Source organism: Budorcas taxicolor, chromosome X (assembly GCF_023091745.1).
Source record: "Budorcas taxicolor isolate Tak-1 chromosome X, Takin1.1, whole genome shotgun sequence".
Taxonomy (NCBI): Eukaryota; Metazoa; Chordata; class Mammalia; order Artiodactyla; family Bovidae; genus Budorcas; species Budorcas taxicolor.
The window spans coordinates 118554132-118570531 of NC_068935.1; the positions used below are offsets into that span (position 1 = coordinate 118554132).

Below are 16400 nucleotides of genomic sequence, written 5' to 3' on the forward strand. Positions count from 1 at the left end.
ATTTGGTCTTAATTTGAACGTCATGCAGTTTTCTCAGGTAAACTTCTCACATCAGAATGGATAGGGCCATAGAGGAAATGACAAAGATGAGAGGAGAAAAGTCTTGGCCTCAATGGGCGCCTTCACCATTGGAAATTCTGTGTCTACCAGGCCTAAGGACAGTGTCAACTGCCACCCAAGTGTTCTTTGGGTAGGCACAGCCTGGGCGTCCTCCTTGCAGCTCTTAATTGAGGGGAGCCATGACACAGTGAGCTGACCCAGACCTTGCCCTGTGGGTCATGGAACAGAACAAAGCAGAGAGTGACAGCAAGCAAGTTTTCATGGGAGAGAGAGCGCGAAAGTCAGGGGTCTCCAGCCAGCAGTTGGCCAGGACCACTGGAATTCACCGTGGCAGCAATCCTAGTCACGGTACCAAATATGTCACTGGTGAAAAGAGATTTCCTCAGTTCTTGCTCTTGCAAAGAAAGGGAAGGACTCTGAACTAGTGCACATCGGGGGACTTGTCTGATGAAGGTCACTTTACCAGTCTTGTGAACTTGAGACAATTGCAAGTTATCCATCTATAAATGGAGTCTGCTAAATCCTATCCTGCATGAATGCTGGAATGCATGTACTACATATAAAGCAGAGTCATACTGATTAAGAAACACTGGTCTTTAATTTAATGGAAGTCATGATTATTATGCACCTCCAAAATACCACCTTCCTATCTGAGGTTATTTTTATCCAGTAGAGAGCAGAGACTATGCAGTGCACTGGGAGAAAAGAAATAAAGACTCTTAAATGAGCTAAATTAAGGCAAAGGATATTTTATTTTTACCAAAAAAAAAAAGGGTTAGAGGAAATAAGGCAAACTACAAATTAAAAGCTTTTTCCCTTATGTTTGTTTAATTGTTTTTTGGTTTCTCAATATTTTCTGTGGTCATGTTTCACATTACCATGAAAATCTCTCTTTCAGCAACATATTACCTACTTCCAGATCATAAAGACATATAGGTGGTTCATGAATTTCTTTTACATCTACCAAAACTGTAACTTTAAAATCCTAAAACAGCAATAAATAAAACTGGAATATCATTACCAAACCAATATTCTGAAGAAAAGGAATCTGCTAGAACTAAAAATATTTGATAAAAATTAGATAGATAATATGCAGAAATTACTAGTTTAAATCAGGAAGAAAATAAAGATTTAAACTTGGTTTGCTTGACCCCTACTAACCTGCACTATCTAGCAGCTTGACTACTCTTTGAGAAAATTCTGTTCCATTGTCATCTCACCTTGTGTAGATGGTAAACAACATATTCAATACCTTCAATGTGTTTTAGATATACCCAACCAGTGGCTTTCAAACCTTTAAAACAACAAACGATGTGATTTATATGATTAATGTATTTGTATTCTGAAGCACAATAAACCTTATGAAAAGTAATTAACATTTGAAAATACTAAACTCCTCCCTGATTTCCGCAATCTAATTTAAATCAATTTTCACTAGATATTTTTCCTATGGATAAAGGAAAAAAGATAGATATTAAAAAAAAAATGAGTTGTACCTAAACTCCCTTAGTACATAAAACAGTAAAGAGCATACAATTTTTGTTCCCTCCACCCTACTACTCTCTACTATTTAGGAGCTTGACAGCTCTGTTCCAACACAAAATGGAAGAAAGTGTCAGGGCCTCCCTCCCTAGATGTGGGAGGAGCTGTAGGACTTGGCCCTGGAAGGGGCACTGGCTTCAGCCATTGTTGGAGCCCTGGCCGTGCCTCTCAGCCCTGCTCTCTCCGCCTGATCTCTCAGAGCCTCGCCCTAGAGGTCTGGGAAGGAAGTCGGGACCGTATCATGGATCATGGCCAAAACCTCCAACACCTTCATCTTATTTGTCTCAAACAAGCTCTCGGGCCCCACAGGAACTCGTAGTGCGGAGGATCGCCATTGGGCACCTGTCGGTACTTCAGTTACTTCTTTTGCACCATATCTTTGGTGATGAGCCTCTGGGCTCTCCAAAGATCCAGTGCCTCCTCCCAGTATAGACCCCCAACTCACTGAGGAATTTCCAGACCTCCTCCTTTGTGGTGTGGTTACCCTTCATGAAGATAATGCCCAGGAGCACCATCAGGAAACCGGACTTGGGCAGACCCCCCCCCTCCCCGCCCCCCGCATCACTCAGACCTTCATCGCTGCCTAGGTTGAGCTGATAGATGAGAGAGTAGATGTTCCTGCCATTGTAGACTTCCATCAGCTCCAGGCCAAATACCAGCTCCATGTGCTTTAGAGGCTCTCCTGAGGATCTCGGGGAAGTGCTGCCTATACTTCCTGCCAATGACATTCAGCAGGGCATGCTGCGAGATGGGCTCCTTCTTGGTGTATTTGTCCAGCAGGAACTCCACCAGCATGCTGGCCTTCCTGGTCAGAGGATCTATGAGAGGGCTCTGAGTGGCAGGGGCTGCCTTGGAGGCACCTGCACTTTCCTCCTCTGGGCCCTGGGCACCTTCATCGGATCTGGTGCAGGAAGGCACTGCATTAGGAGAGCTAGGGGCCATGGCTTCCTGAAGCTCCTGGTGATCTCCAGTAGCAGGGGAGCTCAGGAAGAACCCTGAGAGACAGACGAGGGGGAGGAGGTGCACTCCTCTTTGGGGGCTGCAGCAGCACTGGTCTGGGCCTCCTGGGGATACTGAGTGTTCCCCTGGACCTGGTGGAATTTCACACGGACATGCTACTTGTTCTTGTGCCTCTGAGGCATGGTGACGCTGGTTATGGATCACAGGCGCATGCAGGCAGGGTGGCAGGCAAGGAGGGCCCCTAGAGGAAGGACAAGCAGATGTTGTGAGCAACTGCAGTGAGGAGATTCCTCCCTGGCTTGAACCCAAGCCGCCTCTGAGGGGTCCTTGAGGCCAGTGCTCTAGGACCCACAAGTCTCGTGTTCTCCTGGTGAGCCCCTCCCTTGAGACCGCTGAGTAGGAAGTGAGAGTGATCACTGGGGCACAGCCAGACAGCCCTGCCTGGTCGTTAGAGCGAGGCCTGTGGGGGCTGGCAGGGGAGGCAGGTCCTTTCAGTTCACATTTCAGAGTCCTGATGAAAACTGGGGCAAGACGCCCTCATATCCACCCGGCCCCCAAACCCACCTACCCTGTTCCCTCTCTTGCTGTGAAGTTGACACTGCCACCTTCCCTGTCACTTAGATGATGAGAGGAGGGAATGTTCAGGCCCCCAATGAAGGGATCCGGGACCTGCCTTTCTGCTGTCTCGAGGCTGCCCCTTCACAACCAAGCTGCAACCTCCCCTGACAGACCACCAATCCATCCCTGTGTTTGGCTGGGAAGAAGTGCTTGCTACAGGGGAGGGTCCTGAGTCGGCCGTGTGATGCGGAGGATGGTCATTACCCTGACTCCTCCTGAGCCGTGACATCCTCCCTCTGCTGACTGGCTGCCAGCCCTTCGGAATGAGGTCCCCTCTTCCCCGAGTGTCCCATGTCGGCGATTGCAGTCAGGGAGCCCCTCAGCCTTTAGAACTGTCCAGATGCTGACTGGTTGCTCTCTGGCCAAGTCATGCTGGGACAGGGGTTAGGCGTGGCTTCTAATCTGGGGTGTGGAGACACTCAGTCCCCGCATGGGTCCCTCCTTCCAGAATCCCAGACTTTCCTCCACTGAACAGAGCCTGGGTCCAGCAAACCCACACCGAGATCCACCACCCCTGGACCCAGGTTATGTCCTGAGAACCCACATGTGTAGCAAACCCACACCCAGATCCACCACCCCTGGACCCAGGTTATGTCCCGAGAACCTACATGTGTAGCCAATGGACATTGCACCTACGAGCCAGGTCCGAGCCTCTAGGCGTAGAACAGGTGTGAGGTTGCCGGGGGGCTGTAATGTCCCCTTTTTTTCGGATTGAAAAAGTGTGGGAGTGCCAGGGTGTATCTTTGTAACTATCCAGTGCACTTGTAACTCATGTCACCTCCGACTTGGACCCCTATTGAGACCTCGGACTCCTCCCTCTGGTCACAGCTACAGCAGATCTCAAAGATAGCAGCCCTCTCAAAGATGGCATGGAACCCCAGCGTGGATAGGGGGCCGTCACTTCCTATCATGTGCATCTGGGCTCCAGGAGGACAGCAGGGGCAGGGCCTGGGTGGACGGGGTTCTGGGGGAGTTTCAGGCAAGTGGGGGGATGTGGTCCCTTCTTTGACTCATAGTGGGTCCTGGGATGTCCCTGCTGATCTCAGTCAACTGGCCTCACTCCTTGCCTCTCACTTCTCTCAGTAAACCAAGGAGGAAGAATTTGGGAGCCCGAGCCTGACAGCCTTCCTGGAGCTGCTGAGACAGACAGTGAGGGCACTCTGGGGCTCCTTCTTGTGTGCTGAGTGATGCTCTCTGTCCTCTATCCTTGTCTTCCCCTGACCGTAATGCTGCGTTACATGCCGTCTGCTGACCTGAGGGCAAGGCCTCACCTGGAAGATGTCAATCCCCAGGCTCCAGGTGAAAAGCGCACTGGCATCTCATCTGATTGCTTCTGCCTAAGGCTTCCTGGAAATGGCTGCTGCAGGTAAGATAAGCGAGAGGGAAGGATGGGAGAATGGCTTCAGTGATGTGGAACCCTTCACATCTCACTCAGGATCTTCATATTGACTGCAGTCGTAGTCTGGAAGCCCTTCCCTTTCTGGTATAAAATCACCCCTGTCCCCAATGATGCTCCACACAATCCCAGCAGAGAAAGTGAAGGGGCTCCTTAGCCTGACAGTTCTCACTGTGAGCTTTTTGTCGAGTGCAGGGGCATTGGACGAAAGTTCTGAGGTGAATTTCTGTCCTTTTGTACAATTACTGTGATACAAGCTTTTCTCTTTTAGTCCATGTGTGACAGTCTCTTAAGCTGACCGTTTACAAGGGCCAGTTGTCATCCACTAACAAAGCTTGTGCTGGTTATTGCATGACCTCTGGGCCATACTGCCATGTCCATCCCAAACTTTGGTGCCCCATGATCGTGGCATGGGGCTCTGAGATGCTGCCTCAGGTTCCTTCAGTGAAGCAGTAGAGGCTCATGGTCCCACGGCCCAGTGGAAGAATCAATCGCTCCAGTTTAAAGCCTTTTCCAGCTAATCCTGTTGTCTGTTTCCTCTGTGGCCTGCACACCTGTGTCAGCCTGAGTACTCCCCAACCTGGGCACTCATAGGGTCAAGTTCAGTGGAAACTTATTGTTCCTCAAGGATTATTTCTTTTGTGTTCTTGCTTTTGCTGCTAGTTGTCCTTATTCCTTGTATAAGTTTTCCATGGTTTGTTCTGGGTACAGGAAACGGCCGCCCACGTGTGATTGTGGTCTCAGCTACTCTGGATGTGGTACTAAATCTGTAAATGATTTAAGGAAAATCGACATTCTAAAAATGTGTCCTCATGAATACACATACCATACTATTCTGTTTGAGATTTCTTTTTCCTAAGGGGTTCAGGAAATTCTTCTTGTTGCCTTCCTGTAGACTGCATGCATTTTTCGAAGGTTTCTTTGCAGCTACATTTTTCATATTGTTGCTTTTGTTTATGGTGTGTTTTCTATTACATGGTCTGAGTATTGTTGATTCTTCCAGACCAGTCTCTTGATTTTGCTGTGTTGACCTTTTTATTGCCATCTCATCCTCTGTCGTCCCCTTCTCCTCCTGCTCCAATCCCTCCCAGGATCAGAGTCTTTTCCAATGAGTCAACTCTTCTCATGAGGTGGCCAAAGTACTGGAGCTTCAGCTTTAGCATCATTCCTTCCAAAGAAATCCCAGGGCTGATCTCCTTCAGAATGGACTGGTTGGATCTCCTTGCAGTCCAAGGGACTCTCAAGAGTCTTCTCCAGCACCACAGTTCAAAAACATCAATTCTTAAGTGCTCAGCCAGGCTTCTTCACAGTCCAACTCTCACATCCATACATGACCACTGGAAAAACAATAGCCTTGAGTAGGTGGACCTTGGTTGGGAAACTCATGTCTCTGCTTTTCAATATGCTATCTTAGTTGCCCATAACTTTTCTTCCAGAGAGTAAGTGTCTTTTAATTTCATGGCTTCAGTAACCATCTGCAGTGATTTTGGATCCCAAAATAATGAAGTCTGACACCGTTTCGACAGTTTCCCCATCTATTTCCCATGAAGTGATGGGACCAGATGCCATGATCTTCGTTTTCTGAATGTTGAGGTTTATGCCAACTTTTTCACTCTCCACTTTCACTTTCATCAGGAGGCTTTTTAGTTCCACTTCACTTTCTGCCATAAGGGTGGTGTCATCTGCATATCTGAGGTTATTGATATTTCTCCCAGCAATCTTGATTCCAGCTTGTGCTTCTTTCAACCTAGGGTTCCTCATGATGGACTCTGCATATAAGTTAAATAAGCAGGGTGACAATACACAGCCTTGACGTACTCCTTTTCCTATTTGGAAACAGTCTGTTGTTCCATGTCCAATTCTAACTGTTGCTTCCTTACCTGCATGTAGGTTTCTCAAGAGGCAGGTCAGGTGGTCTGGTGTTCACATCTCTTTCAGAATTTTCCACAGTTTATTGTGACCCGCACAGTCAAAGGCTTTGGCATAGTCAATAAAGCAGAAATAGATGTTTTTCTGGAACTCTCTTGCTTTTTCCATGGAGCCATAAAACCCCATTGGAAAAACAGCCTGGGAACTTGCTGACAGAATTCCCATCAGCCTTACCAAGTGATTAAGGAAAATCACTTCTGGCAGGGACAGGAACTTTAGGATGTTTTGGGGACTTCAGGAAGAGAAGAATTCATCCAGATCTCTAAGTTTGACAACAAGTCAAGAGGCTATTATAATTTCCTTCTGGAGACTCCTTATAAACCATTCCAGCAAAGCAGATTTAAAAGCACCTATATGGCAAATCGTTATTCTTACTGTACTTAGATAAATAATCAGGCAAGTTAATTGAATGTAGACTTCCTTTGCAAACAAATTAGGTCTTAGTTTTCCTGTCTTTGGTAGAAATGAGGGAGATGATAGACAGCAAAAAATGGTTCCATAGAAGGTGTACTACACATGTGTGGATATTAGGTTCTAATGATATTACGTTTTCCTTGAAGTATTATTATTTACCTGCAAACTGTGTTGGATCCTGAATTTTTATGGTATCCACTCATATCTAGCTGCGACTTTCTTACTAAAATTCCCAATTTCTCCCATCCTTTTGATGTGTCTGTGGGGAGACAGTGAGCTCCGAGTGATACACCTCTGCCATCTTGATCTGCTCCCTCTCCCATTCTTTGACTTGAATCACTGAGAACTAACATTGCCATTTTCCTGAAGTCTTGCAACGTGAAGCTAGATGACCTGATGCAAAGATCAGGGGAATTGTCACAACAGCTCATGTTCAAATAGACTTCATGCCTGTTGCTGTACGAGCCACTCAAAAAGTTAACCTGATCACCCAGAGATATTGCTAACTGTGATAGAGACATTTCAAACTGCAATAGTTGCTTCAATCCTGACACCTAGAAAACTTCTTCACTGACTATGCCCTGGGCTCAGAAACTGGTTTATAACCAGCTCCAATCATTAACGTCTGCTTTTCTTTTGTTTCCATAGAAATGCCTCTTATTAATAACTACCTGATACTGCTTGCACCCCAGGCCTGGCTTTGGGAGCCCACCTGCATCACCACCTATTGAAATGTGATACCGCTCTTTAAATGAACTGACCTGCTCTCAGATTTATGCAACTGCTGCCATGAAATGGAGGACTCCACTAGTCCATTCTCTCTCTCCACTTTGACCAGATCAGCTTTTATCATGTGAGACTTGCAGGCAAGTTTCAGAGGAGGGACCTGTTAAGGCTTAGGGCACTCTGTCCCCAAATATACCACAGTGGCATTGATTATTTTGAATTCAAGTTACTTAAGAAACAGCCAACAGAGGAGGGACATTCCGCTGCCCCCCAATTTCTGCTTCCCTGAGAGCAGGAAATACATCTCATATGAAGGATGTACTGCCTGCATCTGGAGGCAGAGGGAAACCCTTCTAACCAGAAATAGGCAGTTCAAGCAGAGAAGCCTGTATCCACAAACCTTGTTAAGTCTTTAGTTTACTACCCTGGGTACAGATTCTGTTTAGATTCCTTACTAGTTGAGTACCTTACACCTAAGTGGATTTGTCCTGTCGTTTCCTCACAAATTGTTTTGTTGTCTACTAAATAAAGAAGCTGCCTGCTTTGCCCACTTCTTAGGTCCCATTTCTATGACACTTCTTGTGCACATGAATTGCAATTTGTCTCTTTGTCTCCTGTTACCCTGTCTTGTGTCAAGTTTACTAGTGGTCTAACCACAAGTATTCAAAAGGGATAAAGGGAGGAATGTCTTTCTTCCCAACACACCCCAAGGGATTTCACTCTCACATCTCAGAAACTCCCTGGAGATGATGTGCGTAGAATACCAGTCTGTGCACGGGAATCTCCTGCATTGAGATAAGAGCAGAGGCACCTTAGATTTCTGTCTGTTAGGGGCCAAATTGTGTCCCCTCCAAAATGCATATTGAAGTCATAACTGAGAGTACTTCAGAATGCAACTGTAGTTAGAAATAAGGTCTTTAAAGAGATGGTTAAGTTAAAATGAAGTCATTAGTGTGGGCCATAACCCAGTGAAACTATCAGAACAAATTGAGACACAAAAGGAGGCACCAGGGATATATGCACTCAAAAGGAATGCCAATGAAGAGGGTAGCCACCTGACAGCCAAGGGGAGAGGCCTCAGGGTAAACCAGCCCTCATCTTGGACTTGCAGCCTCTAGAACTCTGAGAAAATAAATTTCCTTTGTTTCAGCCACCCATTCTGTGGGGTTTTGTTGTGGAGAGCCTAACAGATCCGTAAGTTACCCCGGGTAGCGATTTCTTCCTGGATAGTCTTTTTACTTTCCTGTCATTCCTAAAGGCTATCTCAAGATCTTGGTTACGTGATTGCAGCTCCTTCTTTCTAAAGTTGTATGGGGATAGGCTAGGTCTTGATCTTAGCCTCACCAGAACTAACATAGAGCCTTTGAAAGAGCAGGTGCTCAAAAAATAAATGAAGACAGTAAGAGGTCTAACTTTGTAAGGTTTAATACCTCCTGCATTTTTCACGAAGTATATCGAGGTATAAATGATTTAGTTTTACAAAACAGAAGACCGAAAAGATGGAGAACAATCAAGGTTGATCATGTTTTGAAACTTTTTTCATTTTATTTTTTCATTCCATTGTCCCAGCAGTTTGATTGCGGGATTGCTTCCCATTTTGGCAAAAGTCCCTATTTTGATGTCACATTTTCTTATCTGGATGATCTATTAAAAGTCTTCATCTTCGGTAGGGGTGGGAGAAGCTGCTGGACGTGGCAGTGGATCATGCCTGGAAGGGACAGTGGTGCCAGGCCTGGCTGGAACTGTGGCTCGAGCTCTCTCCTCCTCATCTCGCAAAGCTTCTTCATATTGTATTGAGAAGGCACTGGGGACCGTATCATTGACTTTTGCCAAAAATTCCAGGACTTTCATTTTGCTGGTTTCAGCATGGGCTCGTGGGCCCCACAGGAACTCGTAACGTGGAGGATCCGCTGTGGGCAACCTGAGGGCACTCCAGGTACTTCATCGTCACTAAGTCTCTGGTGATGAGCTTCCTGGGCTCTCCGTAGATGAAGTGTTTTCTCCCAGCATATACTCACATCATATTCAAGAATTTCCAGATGTCTTCCTCAGTGGCACAGTCACCCTTCACGAAGATCACGCCCAGAACTGTCATCAAGAGACCAGTCTTAGGTAAGCCCCTACCATCCCACACCCTCCCATTGTTGGGCAGGTTCAGTTTGCTGACGAGGTCATAGGAGTGGATGGTTGAGTCAACTTCCTTCAAGTCAACTGCAAAGACAGCCTCGATGTGTTCAGAGGCTCTCTTGAGAATCTCGGCAAATCGGTCATGGTATCTTGGGTGGATAATCTTCAGCATGTCTTCCTTCATGATGGGCTGCTTCATTTTATACTTACACAGAAGGAACTGCTCCAACAAACTTGTCATGCTGTTCAGAGTATCACAGTAGGTGTTTTCGGTAGAAGATGAGGAACGTGAATCTTCCTCATCTTGACTGGTATCTTCTTCATCAGATGTTGGGTCAGCAGTTGTGGAAAAAGTGCTGGTAGTAGATGGGGCTTCCAAAGACCCCTGGGAAGTGCCATTTGACCCAGTAGCTGATGAGCTCTGTGACTTATCTTCTAAAAGAGAAGAGGTAGAGGGAAGCTCTTCCATTACTGCAGTGGGCTGAACTCCCTTGTGACTCTGGGGCTCATATCGGGCCTGGTGGCGTTTCTCACGGATGCAGAGCTTATGAGACTGACCTCGAGGCATGATGACTGCTCTGGGGGACAATGATTAGAAGTGTGAGTAGGAGGGCAGGTGATAAGGGCCCACAGGATGACGAAGATTGAGTGTGCACTGCAGCAGGGGAATACCACCTTGGTTATCAGGAAGGCTACATTTGTGGTTTTCTTGAGGGCACTGTTCTGAAAACCCCCAGGGTTCCTATTCTCTTAATCAGCCTGTCCTTTGGGAAACATATTGAAGGAAATTAGAGTGATCTTTAGGCTGCATCCTGCTACCCCTGCCTCAGGCATGCTGGGGTGACAGAAGGGGCTGGTAGTCTCCTACACAGAGGCATCTGTTATTTCACATTCAAGACCACCAACCCAACTAGTGGCCAATTATAGGACCTATTGCCTCTGCTGTTCTGTAGTTGGCATCACAAAGCTCCCTGGGATTTCTGAGAAGTGAAGAGGTCCTCACCACATCACCTCAGTCAGTAGTTATCACCCAGTACTGAGTGCGCACTGGGAAGTTTTCTGTCCCTGCCTCTGGAGTCCTCAACACGAATTAAGAGTGCTTCCTTTGGTTCCCCCGGAAAAGGCAATGGCACCCCACTCCAGCACTGTTGCCTGGAAAATCCCATGGATGGAGGAGCCTGGTGGGCCACAGTCCATGGGGTCGCTGAGTCAGACACGACTGAGCGACTTCACTTTCACTTTTCACTTTCATGCATTGGAGAAGGAAATGGCAACCCACTCCAGTGTTCTTGCCTGGAGAATCCCAGGGACAGGGGATCCTCATGGGGGCCATCTATGGGAACGCACAGAGACGGACATGACTGAGGTGACTTAGCAGCAGCAGCAGCTGCCATTTGTTCCCCATAGGGCCTGGTGTCCCCACCCCCTTCTTGGAATGGTATCTGCACCTTCATACTAAGGGTTTCACCTCCAACACACCTGCTATAAGTAAATGTTGGTGGAACTTCAGCTTGATAGCTCTGTCCTGGTTCTTCAAGGGCTATAAGGAACAGGGCTGGATTCATTATCACTTCTTTTTATTGGTAGATGATCCCTCAGTCCTTGCTTTGACCTCTGTTGTCGCCTGAAATTCTACCCTCCCTTCCCCTTAGGTCCACCCCTTCTACTACTATACTTTCCTATAGTAGGGCAAGCATCTCCATGAGACCCCTAGGAGAAAGTAAGATTCTCCTCATCCGTCCATACCCATCCTTGGTCTTCTGAGGTGCAGAGGATGAGATGAATCATACGGTGATGGGGTGTGTGGTTCCCTTTGTCTTCAGGGTATTCAGTTGGTTTCTGGAAAACCTGGAAATAATCCGACTGCTGGCCCTAGGCTATACCCCTGGGACCATGTCCCAACCCCCCTTGTGACATCATAGAAGGAAATGGGCATGTCATGTCAACAATGAGCAGGTATCCAAGGGATGCCAGGAAGGGCAGGGTTCTGTGCGGTTTCCTCAGAGTTCTGAGGTCAGGGGCTTTCATACGTCCAAAGGGTGACTCCTGGCAGGGTGTGGGGCTCCTTTGTTTACATAAGGGAGCTCTCCTCAGACTAAGCTCCTCCATCCCTGTATTGCCAGAAAGGGAAAGTCTGGGAATGCCACACGAGTCTGCTCCTACCTGTGCCTTTAGGGATGACATCAGGATTCAGGCTTCTTGGGGCCCTCTGTGTTCAGTGTAGGGGTATGACCTGACTCAGGTGTCTCACCTTGACTCCTGGGGGACTCTGGATTTCCACTTTCTTTCAGCCTGAGGTGACCCATGTAGAGCAAAGACCATGTCCTTGCAAGCCCTGAAGAAAAGTGAGGGAATGTGCAGCCTGGCAGCCCTGTCTTGGCCTTCTGAGAGCAGACACAGGCCAGTCTTCTCTGTGACTTCAGTTCCTCATTCATCTGTCTTTACCTTGACTCCTGTCTCTTCTATGAAAGACTTCTTGGGAAATGCCACATCTTTGAAAAGTCTTAGCCTGCCTGCACCAAATCTCACAGACAATGGCTTGAGACCCAGGAGTGTTGGGGAAGCTGCCGTCCTGGAGGGGGCCCCAGCATAGGTGGTGTGCTATCAGAGAAAACACGGTGATGTCTTCCTTCTCTTCACTGACCAGACACAGCCTCTTATAGAACCTTCACTCTTAACAGATTTACTCTCTGAAAGGAAGGGGCTGAATTAAATGATTTTGTGCATCCCTGATCTTTTGTGGTTTACTGATGTTTCCTTTGTAGATAAATTGTCACTGAATGCTGTCTCCTTCTTTATTTGTACTTTACTTTTAATATTTTTGTTATTTCTGGAGCTTTTTATTCCAAAATCGTGTTTGGGGTATGAAATTCTGCTATTTAGCATGTGAAATACCTCTTTTGACTAATGTTCACAAAGAGGAAGTGACGCAAGGTTGGCCTCATCCTGGAGGAGTGGCACAGTACAGGCTCTGGAGGAATTCAGTGCCGGGGTTCAGTCCAGCTCCTATCATTTGTGAGCTTTGAATTTGAGCTTCTTTATCTGCAAATTGTGTTTGAAAGTCTGTAGTGTAGAACCACAGACATGTGTGATGTATGTAAATCACCTGGCACAGTATGAGACAAGCTTTGGTACGTTGAATGAATGGCAGTTATTACGAAGGTGATTTTGACCCTGAATGATCACAAACTTCCATCACATAATTTTATTTCCAGGCTATATTAGAGAATATGCAACTCCAAACAATAATCAAATCCACATCAGCACTAATGCTCCCAAGCAAGTAAAACTAAGCGGTATTTCCCTATTTGAGCACCTGTTTTAGGATGTGTTTGGGGTTATCTTCTCCGCATGGGTGAAAGTACAAGTTCATTTGTCTCAAGGACCAACAACTTCCCTCTCAGGTGCTGTTTTTTGTCCAAAACAACCCTAATTTAATCCCACTGACAGTAAAAATTGAGCCCACCCTTGAAGTTTGCCAAATTACACTAAACACAACCTAATTAAACTGCCCATTTAACAGAGCAAGTTCTGGTGCTCCCATCCCAGAAAGAGAGACAGTCCAGTGACGTCTTGGCATCTCGCTTCAATGGGTATCACCCTTATTTCTCAGAAACTCTCTGGACAGCTCTTGATGAAAACACGTAGTGTGAGTGTTCACTTGCCTGGCTCAAGTGCACAGGGCCCCTTCCATTCCCTATGTTGAGATTCCCTGTGGTGTTCGGATATCCCCAAATAATGGTAAACATATGGTTGAGATATATTCCAGGTTTACAGCATCACCTCTGAGAGCCATATGAGTTCTGGCATCACTCCCACAGCTTCATCTACCCCATCATGCATCTGGACTGAAAATGACCTCCCACCGAGGAACTAGACGTTTCCCAAGACCCAATGCTGCCTTAATCAGGTAACTTAGACATGCTTGCTCTCAGCTGGAACCTCCTCTTCCACACCTCCCCCATTTAAATTTATGCTTTGTTTATTCCTTAGAGTTAGCTCACCACCTTCCGTATATGGTACCTGCTGCTAGGCTCAAAATTCCATGGGCAGTGGCTTGGTCTTCATTTTTTTACCAACCCAGTACTATAAGAAAGCCTTCTAAACAGAAGATGGTCAATTCATTTGGCAGAAAACAGAAATAATGAGCAAAGACTCTATTTTATTATGATTTAAGTGTCATACAGTTTGAATAAGCTACACAAATCTAAGTCCATGTTATTAGCTTTTACAAGGAAAGAGGACAGATAAGACAAATGAAGAAGAAACCCGTGTTTACTCTGAAAGCTTTCTGATCCCAAATATTTATCTCTAGGATTCTTACACATTTCCAAGTAAAATCCTATTCCAATGCTATATTACCTCATTCTGGACCACAGGGAAAATATTGAAGTCTTTTCAGCTTGTTTACAGATGACGAACTCCTAGTCATAAACCTAAGAGCAGTAAACATGACTCCATGACATTAATAAACCTAGATTCTGAAGCAAAATAAACCTTATGAAGAGTAGTAATATTTAAAAATTGTATACAACACCTCTACCTACCTACCGAAATCATCTATTTTTGACTAGATAGTATTCGCATGGATAAAAGGAAAACATGCATATTTTGTTAAAACTGCACCTGAACTCCCATACTACTTAAAACTGTGAAGAACACATGGGTTTTGTTCCCCCCACCCCTACTACCCTGCGCTATTTTGGAGGTGGACTGTTCTCTTCCCACACAAAGGGGACAAAGTGCCCTGACCCCTCCCTAGATGTGGGAGGAACTGTAGGACTTGGCCCTGGAAGGGGCACTGGCCTCAGCCATAGCTGGAGAAATGGGAATGCCTCTCAGCCCTGCTCTCTCTGCCTGATGTCTCAGAGCCTCGTCATAGAGGTCTGGGAAGGAACTCGGGACCGTATCCTGGATTTTGGCCAGAACTTCCAACACCTTCATCTTATTGGTCTCGGCATAAGATCTCCCGCCCCACAGGAACTCATAGAGCGGAGGATCGCTATTGGGCACCTGGCGGTAGGTGAGGTACCCCTTCTGCACCAGATCTTTGGTGATGAGCTTTTTGGGCTCCCCAAAGATGGAGTGCTTCCTCCCAGCATAGATCCCCAACACATTGAGGAAATCCCAGATGTCCTCCTCGGTGGCGCGGTTACCCTTCATAAAGATGATGCCCAGGAGCGCCATGAGGAGACCAGACTTGGGCAGCTCCTCCTCATCACTTGAACCTTCCTCAACCCCGAGAGTGAACTTGTTGACGAGGGCGTAGATGTTCCTGGTGCAGTCGACTTCCTTCAGCTCCAGGCCAAACACCAGCTCCACGCGCTCAGAGGCTCTGCTCAGGATCTCCGGGAAGTGCTGCTTGTACTTCCTTCTGATGACATTCAGCATGGCATTCTGTGTGATGGGCTCCTTCTTGGTGTACCTCTCCAGCAGGAAATCCACCACCATGCTGGCCTTCCCCATCAGAGGATCTTTGCAAATGCCCCGAGCGACCAGGTCTGCTTGGGCGGCATCTGCACTTTCCTCCTTGGGGCCCTGGGAACCTTGATCAGGTCCTGCACAGGAAGCCTCTGCATCAGGAGAGCTAGGGGCCATGGCTCCACCAAGCTCCTGGCGATCGCCAGCAGCAGGGGAGCCCGGGGAGAACCTTGAGGGATAGAAGATGGGGAGGAGGGGCACTCCTCTCCTGGGGCTGCAGCACTGGCCTGGGCCTCCTGAGTGTCCCCCTCGACCTGGTGGCGTTTCCCACGGGAATGATGCTTGTTTTTCTGCTTCCGAGGCATGATGACACAGGTCAGGAAACGCAGGCAGGCGTGCAGTAGGAAGGCAAGCAACGAGGGCCCCTTGAGGAAGGACAAAGAAATGTTGTGAGCATCATCACCAGGGAGAGTCGTCCCCGGCTTAAACCAAGTCTGCTTTGTAGGGGGCCTTGAGGCCACTGCTCTAGGACCCACATGTGTCCTGTTCTCCTAGTCAGCCTGTCCCCTGAGACCCCTGAGGAGGAAGTGAGAGCGAGCCCTGGGGCGTAGCCAGACAGCCCTGCCTGGGCGTTAGACGGGGGCCTGTGGGGGCTGGCAGGGGAGGCATGTCCTTTCAGTTCACATTCAGAGTTAGGATGAAAAACGGGGAATGACCCCCTAGCACCCGCCCCGATCCCTCTTCTGCTCTGAAGCTGATGCTGCCACCTTCCCTGTGTCTCTGGTGGAGAGGAGGGAGCACTCAGCCTCCCACCTAAGGGTCCCGGGACCCGCCCTTCCGTAAGCAAGCTCTAACCTCCCCACTCAGACCGCAGCCTCCCTTCCCCTTGTGCGGCCAGGAGGAAACGCTGACCACAGGGGAGGGTCCTGATTGGCCCGTGTGTCAGGGAGGCTGGTCCTCACCCTGGCTTCGCCTAAGCCCTGACATCCTCCTTGTACTGACCAGCTACCAATGCCATGGACCGAGGTCCCCTCCTCCGTCACTGTCCCACATCCGAGATAGCAATGAGGGTGCCCCGCAGCCGTTAGAGCTGCCCGGATCCTACCCGCATGCTCCGAGGCCAAGTCGCGGGGGCTGGGGGTATCACATGGCCGCTATTCTGGGCTGGGGAGACCGTCAGTACCGCCCGAGGGTCCCTCCTTTAGCT

The 16400-nt window shown here is 47.7% G+C and overlaps 1 protein-coding gene and 1 pseudogene across 1 annotated transcript; both read right to left on the bottom strand.

Moving 5' to 3' along the window:
* Positions 1-9292: 9292 nt before the first annotated feature.
* LOC128069648 (melanoma-associated antigen B5-like) lies at positions 9293-10340 on the bottom strand (annotated as a pseudogene).
* Positions 10341-14530: 4190 nt separating this feature from the next.
* Positions 14531-15370, bottom strand: LOC128069649 (melanoma-associated antigen B18-like). Its single transcript, XM_052662768.1, has one exon. It carries the CDS (start codon positions 15368-15370, stop codon positions 14531-14533), a length of 840 nt encoding a protein of 279 aa, XP_052518728.1.
* Positions 15371-16400: the final 1030 nt, after the last annotated feature.

What these genes read in the sequence shown, in the direction of transcription:
- LOC128069649 (XM_052662768.1), bottom strand. Translation starts at nt 15,370, where the DNA reads ATGGCCCCTAGCTCTCCTGATGCAGAGGCTTCCTGTGCAGGACCTGAT.